The 17507-nt window shown below is 33.6% G+C and overlaps 1 protein-coding gene across 1 annotated transcript; it reads left to right on the top strand.

Moving 5' to 3' along the window:
- Nucleotides 1–692: 692 nt before the first annotated feature.
- On the top strand, nt 693–14176 carry LOC145110747 (rho GTPase-activating protein REN1-like). Its single transcript, XM_079047092.1, has 24 exons — nt 693–977; nt 1211–1294; nt 1700–1736; nt 2455–2531; nt 2686–2756; nt 2867–2945; nt 3464–3608; nt 3732–3851; nt 3977–4054; nt 4206–4261; nt 4368–4437; nt 4577–4661; nt 4752–4998; nt 5079–5288; nt 5375–5608; nt 5725–5756; nt 5831–5891; nt 5991–6074; nt 6237–6338; nt 6443–6516; nt 6601–6649; nt 13494–13571; nt 13662–13811; nt 13886–14176. Exons 1-24 carry the CDS (start codon nt 744–746, stop codon nt 14174–14176), a joined length of 2748 nt encoding a protein of 915 aa, XP_078903218.1. The 5' UTR covers nt 693–743.
- The last annotated feature ends 3331 nt before the right edge of the window (nt 14177–17507 follow it).

The raw sequence follows: 17507 nt of genomic DNA on the forward strand, positions 1-17507 counted from the left end.
TTACTAATTTAGAGTAAGTTACAGTTTTGGTCCCTAGCTATACCACTTTTTGCTGATTTGGACCATGTTTTATTTTTCTTGCAAATATGTCATTTTTGTTTTATTAAAATACCATTATGTTTTAGTCATTTTTCAGATATAATCTGTATGCATCAAACTATTTCACTAAAACATCCAACTATATCTTTTTCCATTTTCGATGTTGATTATTTTAAACAATAATAAAATATTAACGGTTTTCTTTGCGGAATATATAGCAATCTTTTTGACATTTTATTTAGCTATTTTGATTATTATTTCTTCCTTTGTAAAACGTACTTCTTCCATTGGGTTGTTTTTGTGTTATTTTTAACATTTTGTGGTATTTTATAATTTTATAAACTTGTAATTTCTAAATAACCATAGTCCTTAGAATTTGGTGATTATAATTAATCCATCGGATTTACATATGAATCTCCCAAATCCCAAAAAAAAAAAAAAAAAAAAAAAAAACAATTACCATTTTTTCTATATTCATTTTTTTTCTTCCTTTTATTTTTCATCATTTAAATAATGTTACCATTTTCCTTGCAGAAGATTCAATTTCATCAACAATTGTAAGTAGTACGCATTTCATTTTCGATATATGTTTTTTTTGCATTAAACATTCATGCGGTGTTGCTAATTGTGAATTAAGGAATACAGGTTATTGATTTGTTTGAATGGGTGAAAGCTAATCTCAGTCAAATGATATTGAGAACCATATGATGCCTAATCCCTTATTCAATACATCTGATTCGAAGAGCAATATGGTTGAGTCAAAAACAAACAACTCTGCAGCTACAACCACCAAAAACAATAATGCTAATTTGAAACACAATAACTCTGTCATCACCGAGAACAACATTGAAACAAATAACAACTCAGCTGTCAGTAACAACAACATCGATGTGAATACCAACTCAGATTCAAAAACAAGCATTGATGCTCTCGCTCAGGTTCGAGAGTTGCGGTTAACTTATTATTGTTATAATTTTCTACATATATACCAGAATCTGATTCTTCGAGTTGATCACTTTGAAGATACATGTATAAACATTTATTTAGTTATCCAACCTCTATGTTGATATAAGTATGTAAAGGTCAATGTGAATATGTAATCGATGGTAACTTTTGTTGGATTCTCATGGAATTTCTTCATGAGTAAGTTAGTTTTATCATTTTGTTTTAGGGATATAGTGGTGGTGGTGGTACATTATCTCCACATGAGGATGCCCAAATGTCTGAGAGCAAACATTCTCTTAATGGAAACAAGGTTATCCTTTTTCCTTAACTAACTTTTTTAATTGGTTATTACTTTTGTCATTGTTTTTTAATTCATAATCTATATTGATCCTCTTGTCTATTCAACACCAACAATTTCCATTTGTAGAATATGTTATAAAGTTTTGTTTCATATCAAGACTAACCAAAAAGCTCCAAAGTTATGCTTATATATCTTCATACTACAATTATGAGTATAATGCATTAAACTATATTTCCTTAAGCCATTTTATTGTAGAAATGGACACTTGAAACTAGCTTGTTCGCATGGGCTATAATCTTTTTGGATTTTGTCTCAACAAATTGAATGATGGAATCTCTCTCTCTCTCTCTCTCTCTGATGGGTTGGGACTTCCCACATTCATCGTTGTTTTGATATATAAATATTAATTTGCAGGTGTACAAAAGTGGGCCATTATTTTTGTCATCCAAAGGTGTGTTATTTTCATAACCTTGTGATTACAAGTGCTCTCTTGTACAAATTTAAGTTGACAAAATGAACATATTTGATCAGTGGATATGAATAGGCATGAAACTCGCTCTATAGATGTAACAAACCTGATTGCTTAAAATGAATTATATGAAGAAAAAAACATGTTATTTAATTTTATTTTGGTTGTTTAAATTCATTTTTACATTATTATTGTTTATGGCTTCAATCATGTATTATGGCCAATAACCAAAACTTAAATCACATATTGATGTCACCTTTTAATGAATTGTTCAATAACTTACATGTAATAATTTCCAACTAATACATGTGTTTTCTATCGCCACTAGGTACATATTGTTATAATCATGTATATAACTTATGTTTGATTATTAACTAAGAATATGGTGTGTGTTTGTGTGTGTGTGTGATCAACTTTTGTTATCCTATTTCCTTACTAAAACATTGAAGCAAAATATGCATAATTTACCATATAAGAAAATCATAATAAAATTAAAATTTTCTTTGAACACACTTATGTTGAATTGTAGATCATTTAGCATATATAATACAATGTATGTATGATGTATTCATTAAAAGGAGAACCTTAGTACCGATCCCTAACACTATTATGACAAATTCATTTTTATTTGCCAATTGTTTATCATTTTGATGGTACACCGTATTTTCTCTTAAATCCTTAAATTACACTTGTTATGTAGGGATTGGATGGACCTCTTGGAAGAAAAGGTGGTTTGTTTTGACACAAACCTCGTTAGTTTTCTTTCGAAGTGATCCAGTAAGTTGCATATTTAAGTCTCTGGGGAGTTTTTTCATTTATATTTCTCATATGTAAAGTATGTATGAAAATAATAATTTTAATTTCCCTATGGACATTGTTGCACCTTGTGTGTATTAAAGGTCCATTAACAACTTTATTTTTTCATGTTCAGAATGTTGCGTCTCAAAGAGGATGTGAGGTTAATCTGACCCTTGGTGGCATAGACATCAACAGTTCGGGAAGGTTAGCTTGCTTTCTTTAATTCATATAATATTTTACATTTTACATTTTACATATTTGTACCTTGTTCTCGATTCTTTTTTACTTACTAAAAATCTTTCTTTGAATTTCAGTGTTGTTGTTAAAGTAGATAAGAAACTCTTGACGGTTTTATTCCCAGATGGTCGTGATGGGAGAGCTTTTACTCTTAAGGTGTTATTTCATAGACTTACTTTAAATGTAACAACAAATTGTATATTATACTTATGTTTTTGTGTTAACAATCTGCTCACTAGTATTGATATTGCATATCATCCTATTTCATAATATTAAGCTTATTATTAAAAAAAATACTTATGAGGTGTATTTAACATAAATAGAACACATTGTTTTTATACAATACTAACCAATATCCATGTTTTAATTATTTAATGATCCGAATAAAACTTTTTTTATTGTAGAGTATTTTCCATTTAGCTTTGTTTTCCCTAAATGGGGATGTAATAACTTGAATTTGGAACTCAAAGTGTTCAGACTGTTATAAAGCTCTATATGCCTACAAATTGCATGTTAAAGAGTTGCACGATAATGAAAAACACAATGTGTCACGTTTTTTCATCGAACATATACTAGTCTAATTATTTACAAGTATCAAGACATTTTCCCCTTGATGGGCAGTGGTTGGCTGTTTGTTTCTAATTACAATCGTTAATTGGATTTTATTGTTGTAGGCTGAAACTGTAGATGATTTAAATGAATGGAAGGATGCATTGGAGGAGGCTTTGGCAAATGCACCAAGTGCTAGCCCAAAAGTGGGGCACAATGGAACATTGAAAAATGAGAAGATTGATACAGCCGACGGGTGTTCGGAACAATGTAAGAATAATATTTCGAGAAACAATTTATTCGAAATTTTTTACTGTGATATGGGTAGTCTTGTGATTAAAGATTCATATGGCAATATATAATCTATTTTGCTTTTTTGTTCTCTTCCAATAGCAAACGACCAACCGCTAACAACATCATTGGTCCTTGGTCGTCCAATCTTACTTGCATTGGAAGATATAGATGGAACCCCATCTTTCTTGGAGAAAGCCCTTAGATATGTTGAAGATCATGGTAAGATGCAAATTTCATTTAATATAGGACTCCTTAACTTTATAGCAACACACTTTCCAAGATTAGCATAATCCATATTGCTCTGGCTACATTTTTATTGAGTTGTTTGTCTTTGAATGTCCAAGGATTAAAAGTAGAAGGCATATTGAGGCAAGCTGCGGATGTGGAAGATGTAGAGCGTCGCATCCAAGAATACGAACATGGTGAGTATATAACTCCAAATATATGAAATATACAACCTTTCTTTTCCAATGTGAAGCACCATTGTGGTTAGTGGTTTTGCTAGTTATAATTTAAGGAGTATGATATGTTTGAAAGAACCGCATATTGGAGAATGTTTATGATTTCATGTAGGGAAGGTGGAGTTTACCGCAGATGAGGATGCACATGTTATAGGAGATTGTATAAAGGTAAGTCATGCAAGTTATTTATTGGCACATTGCTAGACTATTCCCTTTCCCTCATTGTACTTATGTCGAATTTTAATTGTGGACTTTTAATGCCTTTTTGTTTCAGTATGTTCTTCGAGAGTTGCCATCATCCCCGGTTCCAGCATCTTGTTGCAATGCTTTGCTAGATGCGTATCGTAAGTTCATGGTGTCATTTTCTAATGTAAGAAGTTATAAACAATAGTGCTAATGGTTTTTGGTGCTTGTTTTATTTAAATTTAAATAATGTTACATTTTGTTCTATTTTATCTTATAGTAATGCCAAATTATGGTTAGGGACCGATCGATCCACGAGAGTTAATGCCATACGTACAGCTATATGTGACACATTCCCCGAACCAAATCGACGTTTATTACAAAGGTATCGGATAAAACATTTATGTTTATGAATGGTGTATTAGTTTCCACTTTAATACATTTTGTATATCTCATGCTCATTGTTTTTTTATAGAATTCTAATAATGATGGAAACGGTCGCTGACAACAAGACAGTGAACAGAATGAGTGTTTCAGCAGTTGCAGCTTGCATGGCACCACTACTTCTTCGTCCCCTTTTGGCTGGTGAATGTAACCTTGATGGTCAATTCAGTATGTCTGGTGGTGATGGATCTGCTCAACTTCTTCAAGCAGCTGCAGCTGCTAACCATGCTCAAGCAATTATTATCACCCTTCTAGAAGAATACGATAACATATTTGGGGTAATTTCAACATATGTTCTTATTATTCCTATTGGATTTACTTATTTGACACTCATATTTGTTAATACGTGTGTTCGTAGGAAGGAGACATGTTAAGTGATCTATACTCTGATTCGGAAGAGCTTGGAAGTGAGAGTGAAGAGCTTAGTGAAGATGAAATATATGAAGATGACGATGAAGATGATGGTGAATATTCGTCTGAGAGTTCTAATACAGATAAAGATTTTATACATGCATCCACCTCGAGGCAGAGTGGTGATGATAGAGATAATCCTCAAATTCATAACAAGGTTGGATTCTTACACTTGTCATTTTGTTATTCAATGGTTGTACAAGTTTTGATGGTAGATCCATAAAAGAAATTTAGAAAATGCAGGGACTTGGTCATGTTTCACGTTCCATTTCCCAAAAAGTAACTAATGATCTTGATGCCGAAAAAAAGTTAACATCAAGTATTGACCCGTCAACAAAAAAATCAGTTGAGCATTCTGAAAATGACAATGTCCACGCAAGTACAGATAGAAATTCAAGTGATAATATTATTCATCGATCTTCAACTACTACAGATGGACCTCCAAACATGCAACGCATGACTTCTCGCCGAACAAGTGTACGTATGAATATGTTATGTAGGTCACACATACACCCACACACATGTAAAATTTATATTTTAGTTACATTATGTGCTGCCTTTTTGGCTACTAATTATGTTTTGTTTAATTATAGGTAAACAAAAAGGCATCAAATGCCAATAAAGAGTAAGTGATTTATAAATTATAATCATATAAATTATTAAGATCTAACAATACTTCATAAATATTTTGTTTAATAGTGCTCAAGTTGAAAGGCTTGAGGCCACTAAAGGAGAACTTAAAGCAAAAGTTGAAGCAGAGGTAGTAACTTTGCATTTTTTTACATCCTCGACATATTTTAACCATTTTTATAAAATATAATGGAATGCTAATTACGAAAAATAATATGTAATTTCACAGGCGAAAGGAAACTCGGTTTTAAAAGAGGATTTTTTAAACAAAAAGAGAGCTTTTGAGGTGCATCGTCTGCAACTCGAGCAAGATGTATGTACAAGATATATATATATATATATATATATATATATATATATATATATATATATATATATATATATATATATATATATATATATATAAGTTCTAGGACCTATTTCTCTAATAAAATATTTGTTTGCCACATTGGTATTTTAAATTACATGTATACAGGTGGTAAGATTAGAAGAACAACTGCGAAAGGAGCTGGAGTTGAAGAAAAAACTTGAGACTGGGATTAAGATATCTCAACAAGCCTTATTTTCACATGAAAAGGTTTTCTAATCTTATACTTTATTGTTTATGAGATTTGAATATTCATTAAATTATTGCAATCTAGATTTTCTAAAGGTAATCACCGATTCAAATGATTTTTCCAGGCAGAAAGTGATGTCACAAGCTTACATAAAAAAGTTAGCAATCCTGAAGACCGGTACTCAAAACCAGAAAAACTGTAAGTTGTTTTGTTCCAACAATTCTCTCACTTTATCAAGATTAATTTCTTATAACTATGTACTCTTTATATTCACGTTGTTAGGTACAGAAAAGATTCTCATGAAGCAACAACTACTTCTCATGAGAGTAAGGTAGCATATTGATGTTTCTTGATATATATATATATATATATATATATATATATATATATATATATATATATATATATATATATATATATATATATATATATATATATATATATATATATATATATATATATCGTTTATTATTGATGATGGCTTATTGAAATAACCTCTTTCTAAACTTTCGTATTTCTGAAAGACCCAAACTTTCATACTTCACAATATTGTCACTCCAAAACATGCTACATGCATATTTATAAACAATATTTTACATTGATAATTTATTACAAAAGAATGGATACAAACCGACTAAGTTTTAGTATATTACATAACTACCCAGGATATTTAAGCTTTTATACAAACGTAAACCCAAGTACAAAAATAATAGTATAAACTATTCTAAATCTTCCAACAGTATATGACTATACTGAATTCTCATTACCTGCAATTGTTAAACACTGAGAGAGGTAAGCGGTGACGCTTAGTGAGTTCAATAATAGATACAATATAACGCTATGTCATATATATACTTTAATATGGCAGAAGCAAAGGGGTACAAGGAACAATAAAGGCATATGTGAAATGCGACAAGCTTTCCATATCAATCAATGATTTGATTCAATGATATACAACCAATGAGACATAACAATTTCAATACTTGATATACATCAATAACACTTTGACACAAATGGCACAGAAGACATGCGATTTCTGATTAAACATTTTGGTAGATTTCAGGCTTTTAGCCTTATCTAACCTTCTGCCAATGCCATAGAATAGAGGTCATTCTCTTACGAGACATTCTCTACATGGCCAGATGCTACATACCAGTATCACCGTGAATCTAAGTCATTTCACTGATTACATGGTCAAATGTACAACTTTGCTACCATAATAACGGAAATAATAACACGAGATGATAACACGGAAAAGCACATAGCACATATAACACATAACATACAATTGTTCCTATATATTGAACTCACCGTGAAATAACTGGGGGTTAAAGTATTAATTTTGGCAGCACTTTGACTCTAAATATGACTTTCTGTGACGAAACCGGGGATTTTAGTTGAAAACCGGCCTTACTCGGGCAGAGTTTCGGCTAGAAAATATGATTTTCTCGGGAACTTCGGAGTGTCGGGACTTGCTTCGGGTGTCGGGGATGATATCGATCGGGGCTTCGGGGGGTTAAAAGTGGGTAAAAAGGGATTTCGGAGTGAAAGGAATTGAAAAATGGCAACCAAAATACGGGCAACCTTGCATCCCTTATATAGGGTCCGAAGCAGCTCACTACGCGGGGCGTACTGCATGGCGGTCTTCTACGCTGGGCGTACCTGCGACGTATCGACTGATCGGAACCTGGGCCTCGGACGTGCCATCCATGCGAGATACGTGTCTAATTTGCAAAGAAAGGAGCTATGTGGCCAACTTCTGACCTAGTCCGAGTACGATGGGCGTACAACTTCGGATAAGTCTTGAATTTTTATTTTTTTTTATTTAAAAACTTCAAAAATTCATATCTTTTGCATACGAGCTCCGTTTTTGACGTTCTTTATATCCACGCGTAGGTGAAATTATGCTTTACAACCTTTATTTAGACTCCGTCGGCTAACTTTGACTTCATTTTTAATATTATATTTTTAACGGGCTAGGGCAAGAAAAGTTCGTTAAAAATTCATAACTTCTTCATCTGATGTCCGTTTTCGTCTGTATTTTTACCGTTGTACTACTATTCTCGAGACCTTCGATTCTCGTTTAGGTTGCGTCGGCTAAAAATCATTCGATCTTTATTTCGAGCTTCTAGCTGTCTACTGTTATTCCGAAACTTGGAAAAATCATAACTTCCTCATACGAAGTCAGATTTGGACGTTCTTTTTATGAAAATTCTCGGTTTAACGAATACTACGACATTCGTTTAGATCATAAAGGCTAAAAAGTAGTTTATCGAAAACTCACTTTTTACGTCATAAAGCGTTGTGTCGGTTCTGTCGCGAAACTTCGATTGGTCATAACTTCTTCGTTATAACTCGGATTTCGATGAGGTTTTCGCTTAAATGTTTCTAACGAGATTCTTTACAACTTTCATTAATATAATTTTACTTATTTTCAACTTTATATTTTCGTTAATTTCAATAGCTGACATTTGATTGAAATCTCATAAGACTTCCAATACATTCTGAATGATTCTAAACATAGTTTTACTTCAATTCTAGTAAAAACTATCTGTTAGAACTCAATGCCCAAATTCATATAAAATTTCATTATATTATTCACTTTTAAAATTATATAACACGATAATTGAACGTGTATGTTACAATTACCTCCTCCTTTTGAGGATTTCGTCCCCGAAATCACATCGATATAAATAACTGGGAATATTTCGCTCTTATCTCATTCTTATTTTTCCAATTATAATTTGGGCCTCGATGGTGTTCCCACTTGACGTGCACCAACTCCAAAACATATGCAGAAAGCATATCTTCTACTATTTGGATTGTTCTCTCCGTATGACCATCTGTCTGGGAATGATAAGTTGTGCTACGAGCAACACGAGATCCCAATTCATGTTGCATACTTGCCCAAAAATGAGAAGTGAAGCGAGTATTACGATCATAAATAATCTTCAGTGGTACACATCATTTATAGTTTTCTTCTCCTCTTTGAGATATCAACTATATAGACCAAATAGATAGAACACCCCTTCGATATAAATTTAAGAGTTTTTAAGAAAGAATTTGTCTTTAAGATTTTTAAGTCTTTATTCACTATAGACATAAATAGGATCCTTCCCTTCGATAAGGTTACGTACCATCTATTCGTAACACTAGAGTTCTGCGTGGTTCTTTAATAATCAATACATGCCGAGAATAATATCAAAGTTGGGTAAGGAGATAGGAATCAGATTGGCAAGAAAATTATAGTCTTCAATTTCTATGACACAATATCTATAGATTTTATCAGCAAATAATGATATACTTCCTGCAGTATCTACGTGAAATGATTGGGCGAATGAATAACAAGCAATTTGGAAAGAATGCACAAATTCATGAGACACAAAAGAATCTGAGGCACCAGAATCAAATAAGATGTGAGTAGATCTAGAGTTGACAAGAAATGTACACGTCACAACATTCGGGTCCTCGTGTGCCTCCTCTGTGGTAATCTAGAGTGCACGACCCTTAGCCTTTGACACTTCCTCCTTTTTAGTTGGAGTATTCTTTGGTTGTTGGACGGAAGCTTGACTTCCCGCCATTTGACTAGTAAGAGTAGGGCAGAAACGCTTCTTGTGGCCAGTAATACCACATGCATAGCAAGTAACATCCTTCCTTGGGCAAGCTAGATTTATGTGACCCGCTTCTCCACATCCATAGCAGACCACGGATTCCTTTTCTATTCTGCATTGGCCCAGATGATTCTTTCCACAAATGCGACATGATGGCGATTGAATAGAAAAATATTGTGATCTATCGCGACCACGAACGGCGCTCTGAGATTGCTCTCTTGTATTTGAATTAGATCGAACAGATAGAGCTGGTGGAATAGAGGAAACAGGAACAGTTTGATCGATATGTGGATGCTTTGGAACAGAAAGAGTGGCACAACGTATCTCTAAGTCATGATCGCACTTTCGAGCATACTCAATAGCTTTGTCAAAGGACAGAACATCCCGATTGGCTACAAAATCGTGGATTTCATGCCGTAGTCCCTCCATGAATAACTGAATTTTCTCGTCTTCATTTGAAACTTACTTTGCAGCAAACCGTGCTTTTTGATTGAACTGAGTTTCATACTCATTCACAGTCATTCCTCCCTCTTTAAGCTCAAGAAACTCTTTCTCCAATCTTCTCCTCATGTCTAGAGGACAATACTTTCCTAGCAAACGAGTTTTGAACATTTCCCAGGATAAATTCTCCTGGTCATACCCGTTAAGAACTTCATATGTTGCCTCCCACCATACCAAGGCTTCTCCGATGAGCATTGCAGAAGCATAATTAGCCTTGTCTTTATTATCCACATGAGAGATACGAAATACTTTCTCTGTGTTCTGAATCCAAGTTAGAACAACTATGGGATTAAGGACACCAGAAAACTCCGTAGCACCACTACTCTTGAAATCTTTGAACGAGGGACGCTTCACATCCCCTTTTGAAAATTCTCCAGTGACTTTCTCTTTGCCTTTATCATTATTCTTCTTGTGTTCTTCGAGAGTCTGCCGAATAATACCAGTAAGTTTACCCAAGAGTCACTCCTCACGAGGGGATACTGGAGTATTTACTTCACCAGGTTTAGGATTTCCACCCACTTCTGGCGTATGGCTACCTTCCTGTTTAGCCATTCTTCTGAAAATTTGGAGCAACATAGTATTTAGAATGTTAGGATTTATTATTACCTAATATTTTACTTAAATCTTTCCTATGGTTTGTATCCATATACTCCTAAGGAATCCGTTCATATATTGAACTTCCAACGGTGTCTAAATACCAATCCGTGGAATTTAGTTCACTTAAACCACCGCTCTGATACCATGATTGAAAGAACCTCTTTCTAAACTTTCGTATTTCTGAAAGACCCAAACTTTCATACTTCACAATATTGTTACTCCGAAACATGCTACATGCATATTTATAAACAATATTTTACATTGATAATTTATTACAAAAGACCGGATACAAACCGACTAACTTTTAGTATATTACATAACTACCCAAGATATTTAAGCTTTTATACAAACGTAAACCAAAGTACAAAAATAATAGTATAAACTATTTTAAATCTTCCAACAGTATATGACTATACTAAATTCTCATTACCTGCAATTGTTAAACACTGAGAGAGGTAAGCGGTGACGCTTAGTGAGTTCAATAATAGATACAATATAACGCTATGTCATATATATACTTTAATATGGCAGAAGCAAAGGGGTACAAGGAACAACAAAGGCATATGTGAAATGCGACAAGCTTTCCATATCAATCAATGATTTGATTCAATGATATACAACCAATGAGACATAACAATTTCAATACTTGATATACATTAATAACACTTTGACACAAATGGCACAGAAGACATATGATTTCTGATTAAACATTTTGGTAGATTTCAGGCTTTTAGCCATATCTAACCTTATGCCAATGTCATAGAATAGATGTCATTCTCTTACGAGACATGCTCTACATGGCCAGAGGCTACATACCAGTACCACCGTGAATCTAAGTCCTTTCACTGATCACATGGTCAAAGGTACAACTTTGCTACCATAATAGCGGAAATAATAACACGAGATGATAACACGGAAAAGCACATAGCACATATAACACATAACATACAATTGTTCCTATATATTGAATTCACCGTGAAATAACCGGGGGTTAAAGTATTAATTTGGGCAGCACTTCGACTCTAAATACGACTTTCTGTGACGAAACCGGGGATTTTAGTTGAAAAGCGGCCTTACTCAGGCAGAGTTTCGGCTAGAAAATATGATTTTCTCCGGAACTTCGGAATGTCGGGACTTGCTTCGGGTGTCGGGGATGATATTGGGGCTTCAGGGGTTAAAAGTGGGTAAAAAGGGGTTTTAGAGTGAAAGGAATTGAAAAATGGCAACCAAAATACGGGCAGCCTCGCATCCCTTATATAGGGTCCGAAGCAGCTCACTACGCGGGGCGTACTGCATGGCGGTCCTCTACGTGGGGCGTACCTGCGAGGTGTCGACTGATCAGAACCTGGGCCTCGGACGTGCCATCCATGCGAGGTACGTGTCTAACTTGCGAAGAAAGGAGCTACGTGGCCAACTTCTGACCTAGTCCGAGTACGTTGGGCGTACAGCTTCGGATAAGTATTGAATTTTTATTTATTTTTTTTATTTAAAAACTTCAAAAATTCATATCTTTTGTATTCGAGCTTCGTTTTTGACGTTCTTTATATCCACGCGTAGGTGAAATTATGCTCTACAACTTTCGTTTAGACTCCGTCGGCTAACTTTGACTTCATTTTTAATATTATATTTTTAACAGGCTGGGGCAAGAAAAGTCCGTTAAAAATTCATAACTTCTTCATCCAATGTCCGTTTTCGTCTGCCTTTCAACCGTTGTACTACTATTTTCGAGACCTTCGATTCTCGTTTAGGTTGCATCGACTAAAAATCATTCGATCTTTATTTCGAGTTTTTAGTTGTCTACTGCTATTCCGAAACTTGGAAAAATCATAACTTCCTCATACGAAGTCAGATTTGGACGTTCTTTTTATGAAAATTCTCGGTTTAACGAATACTTCGACATTCGTTTAGATCATAAAGGCTAAATAGTATTTTATCGAAAACTCACTTTTTACGTCATAAAGCGTTGTGTCGGTTCTGTCGCAAAACTTCGATTGGTCATAACTTCTTCGTTATAACTCGGATTTCGATGAGGTTTTCGCCTAAATGTTTCTAACGAGATTATTTACAAATTTCATTAATATAATTTTACTTATTTTCAACTTTATATTTTCGTTAATTTCAATAGCTGACATTTGATTGGAATCTCATAAGATTTCTAATACATTCTGAATGATTCTAAACACAGTTTTACTTCAATTCTAGTAAAAAATATATGTTAGAACTCAACGCCCAAATTCATATAATATTTCATTATATTATTCACTTTTAAAATTATATAACACGATAACTGAACGTGTATGTTACACTTATTCGAATCATCAAATGTACATCAAAAATATTATATCGAATATCTTTTATTTTTAAAGAAATTCACGCGTCTTACAGTGATATATAACTTCATTGAGAATACTTGATAGCATTAAGCTTATTTGATCCCTAAAGTTAAGCTTTTTTTTATTCTAACAGGATAACAAGCATCAATTTCAGTCTTATTCTGCAAAATTACCTCCACATAAACAACTTGATCCAACAAACAGTTGCAAGGTACATACAAATTCCCTTTACAAGCATTTTATCTTACTTAATTTTCCTATATAATACACTTATGGTTTATATTTTTATGTTTGTTTGTAGCAACATACATACTTTAGCAAAGATAACAATGACAAACAACACTTCTACTCCTTTTCTTCAAGATTACCTCCTAGTCAACACTCTGATTCAACAAAAGAAATGAAAAAGTCTTCGACAACCAAACCTAAACGAATGAACTCAAAAAATGAGGTATGTATATTTGCATAATTTTCTTTCTCAATGATTTTCTATAGTCAATGTTATAATACTATGGTCCTTGGTAGACTACCGGTACAAATTCAGCAATGTCAAAGATTACAAATGGTATTAATTTCTTGAAAGAAAGAAGCAACCAACTAGCAGATGAGTTGCAAATCATGAACAAAGATAAGAATAAAAGCCAATCTCAAAGGCATGCCCGAAAAGACTCACAAGATGATTTGGATATCCAATCATCTATGAGACACAAAGAAAGTCAATTGCAACACTTGGATTCACATATAGATAGAGAGAGAAAAACAGATGATCAATCTACAAATCTATCAATAGATAAACTGCATGATGAGAGTTCCTAACATGCCAACTTGAGATGATGTGTGGGATTGATCTTCATGACTATTGTTTGCATATATGCTGTATGATTCAAAACAAATAAGTATGTATTATACTTGATTTAAGTTGTATAATGTAATATGAAAGAGTGTGTATCGGTAACAAATTTATAAGCCTATGCCAATGATACTCTTAGATGTTTCCATTTTTACTTAGTCGGTTTAACAAGGACAAGACATAATTAAGGAAGCTATATATGTGTGTTTCCACTTGATTTAAATAAGAAATAATAACCCAACAAAGAAATTAAGTCAGAAAAATGAGGTTTTCCCTGTTAAATCATGACTTTTTACAATATTATCTCCATTTAGTTTTTACTTGGAATGTGTGTTCATTGCATTTAACCTAAATTATTATTATTTCATTAATCTTTTACTTTAATTTCCTAAAGTGTGTTGTCATTTTTTCACACAATTCAAAACATAATTTATATAGACATTAATTGGTTGATGTAGATGATAGGAAAAAAGAAACAAGTTCTAAGATGTCTTGCTAAGGACTTGCAACTTGAAGATCTCAACATTAATAACAATTTTTGATTGTCTATTATCACTTGGTCATGGTTTTGGGTCATCATAAATGGTTTTGGATCATCATAAATGATAAATTTGTTCATTCTGCTAGAATTGTAACCCAAACCCTTTTTACTTTATTAAGGTATTTTGCGATGAAGGAACCACCCAATTAGTTAGACTATAAGTGTGGTGACCTCAAAATAGATTATTTTGTGATTCGATAGCTAAGATATCGTTTACCGACTAATCTTATATGAATGTTGATAACATGCCACTTGTTTGGGAATCTTTGCAACATCGTCTCTATGAAAGTGTCAAATGTCCTTTTATCTGTCAACTATCATGGTATATTACATATAGTCAATATATACATTCAAAATTGAGGGTAGTGGTGGCGTGGTATTGGCATTGTGGTCATGCATGTGGCAAGGTGATGCAAGAGTTTTATAGGTTAAGTGTGCAATTTGGTATATTTCTTAAAACTCATTTTTGTTGCAATTGATGTTAGAATAAATACATCAATAGTTAGGCCATAAGCTAAGTGATACGATATAAATACAAATAAAAGTCCTATTACAATAAGTACAATATACATTAAATATTACATTGTAGTTTTGTAGCACCCATATATTTAGGGGTAGAAATTTGAGCCTTAAGTGAATTTATATAAAAAATGAAATATTACTAAACTAAAAATAATTGAATTAAATAAATTAATGTAAAATGTAAATCTAGTTAAATTGAAATATTAAAAATGTTAATTAGGTAGTTAGAAGACAAGTTGTACCAAAAAATTTAAGATTGAGAATTAGTGGATGACACTCGGATAAATTCATTTAATTATGATATGAACCTATTTATTATGAATTTTATCATTTAAGGTTGAATTAAAATATATAAACTATAAATGTTAATTAGAATGTCATACTTGTTATGAAATACTAGTCTGTGAATGACCATTGTTTCCTCATTTCTCCATAACTCTTCATCATTATTTAGCATTAGTAACAACTATCTTAATGTGTTTTCTGAGTGTAACAATGCACCATCATAATGTGTATTCATTTTATAACTCATCTTTCATCTTATTTTGGTAATATGAACAGTGAGTCACATGTATAAAAAAGTTAGTGATTTTCATCACACGTATTGGATAAAGGTTCTTTACACTCTCATGTCGTTATTTACTTCATAATTTATACTGTTATTTGATCATATTTCATAATATGTTATCAGCATGACTCTACCATGGATCTTCAACTTCTTGTCACTCTTGTCATTGTCAAGTATATATTTTATAAGTTCACATGCATAATGCTAACAAGATATTTTATGAAACTTCTTAACTAATAATCCCCTAACACACAACTATTTATTTTGATTAGTACTTTCACTATGGCAAACCTTAGCAGACTTGAGTTTATGGATCTTGACATTAGTGGAAAGAATTATTTATCATGGATCTTTGATGTTGAAATCCACCTTGATGCTATGGGTCTTGGAAACACCATAAATGGTGTAAATCATTTAAATGAAGCATCAAGTCAAGAAAAGGCTAAGGCAATGATTTTCCTTATCTACCATCTCGATGAAGGATTAAAAGTTGAATACCTCACTGTCAAAGATCCAGATGATCTTTGGAATAATCTCAAAGAGACGTATGATCATGAAAACGCGGTGATACTTCCTAGAGCCCATTTTGATGGTTACACCTTCAGCTACATGATTTTAAATCTGTGAGTGAGTATAATTCAACCATGTTCAAAATTACTTCCCAACTAAAACTATGTGGTAAGACTATAACTAATGAAGACATGCTAGAGAAAACTTTCTCTACTTTTCATGCCACTAACATGCTCCTAGAACAGTAATATCGTGAGAAAGGTTTTGAAAAATATTGTGAATTAATATTATGTATTCTTGTGGCTGAACAAAATAATGAGCTCTTAATGAAAAATCACCAATCACGTCCCACAGATTCTAGTCAATTCCCCAAAGTGGATGCAACATCATCTAATCATAATGGTCGTGGGTCTAACCGTGGCCGTGGCCATGGTCATGGCCGAGGTTGTGGACGTGGTGGAGGCCATCATAATTATCATCCCAACAATAACAAGAATATAAACAACCACCAGAACTGGGAAAATAACAAAAATGTAACATCCCGACTCCCAAGTATAATATTTTATATTTATGTATGAGTTGATTGAGCAACTCGACGAGTTGGATGCCCCAACTCGTCGAGTAGAGGCGGATTGACCACGTGGGTTTTATGACCAACTCGACGAGTCGGAGAGACCAACTCGGTGAGTTGGCGCTATGAGAAGAAACCCTAATTCTCCGGGGTTGGGTCCTATTTAAAGGACCTTAAGCCCTCATTTCCGCCTCACCAGCACCTTACTCCCCTGTGTGAAACCCTAATCACCTATATTGAGCTAAGAGAGAAAGAGAGCTAATCTTTGGGCATTTTAGTGCACTTTTTGAAGAAAAGAGTGGGTCTTTTGGCCTTCAGTCTACACTGGTACGCCTCTCAGGTCTGCAGTCTATCCAGGACGCCCTGGGTCTTTTGGCATTCAGTCTACACTGGTCCGCCTCTACCCAAACCGCTCCTCCCGAGCATTCGTGCCTACAACTTACAGTCGGCTCAGACCGGGTATCTTGGCCTACCACATAAAGCAGGACCGCCTCAACCCAAACCAAACACAATATGTCGACATATAAACAATCAGGATCATGTAGGCACATAATACATACAAACAACAATCATACAGCTCACTAC

The sequence above is a fragment of the Lactuca virosa genome, chromosome 1 (assembly GCF_052849685.1).
Source record: "Lactuca virosa cultivar CGN04683 chromosome 1, Lactuca_virosa_CGN04683_v6, whole genome shotgun sequence".
Classification (NCBI taxonomy): Eukaryota; Viridiplantae; Streptophyta; class Magnoliopsida; order Asterales; family Asteraceae; genus Lactuca; species Lactuca virosa.

Coding starts and splice junctions, on each gene's coding strand:
- LOC145110747 (XM_079047092.1), top strand. CDS start 744: ATGATGCCTAATCCCTTATTCAATACATCTGATTCGAAGAGCAATATG. Junction 4,055..4,205: donor CATCCAAGAATACGAACATG/GTGAGTATATAA, acceptor GATTTCATGTAG/GGAAGGTGGAGTTTACCGCA. Junction 5,609..5,724: donor TGACTTCTCGCCGAACAAGT/GTACGTATGAAT, acceptor GTTTAATTATAG/GTAAACAAAAAGGCATCAAA.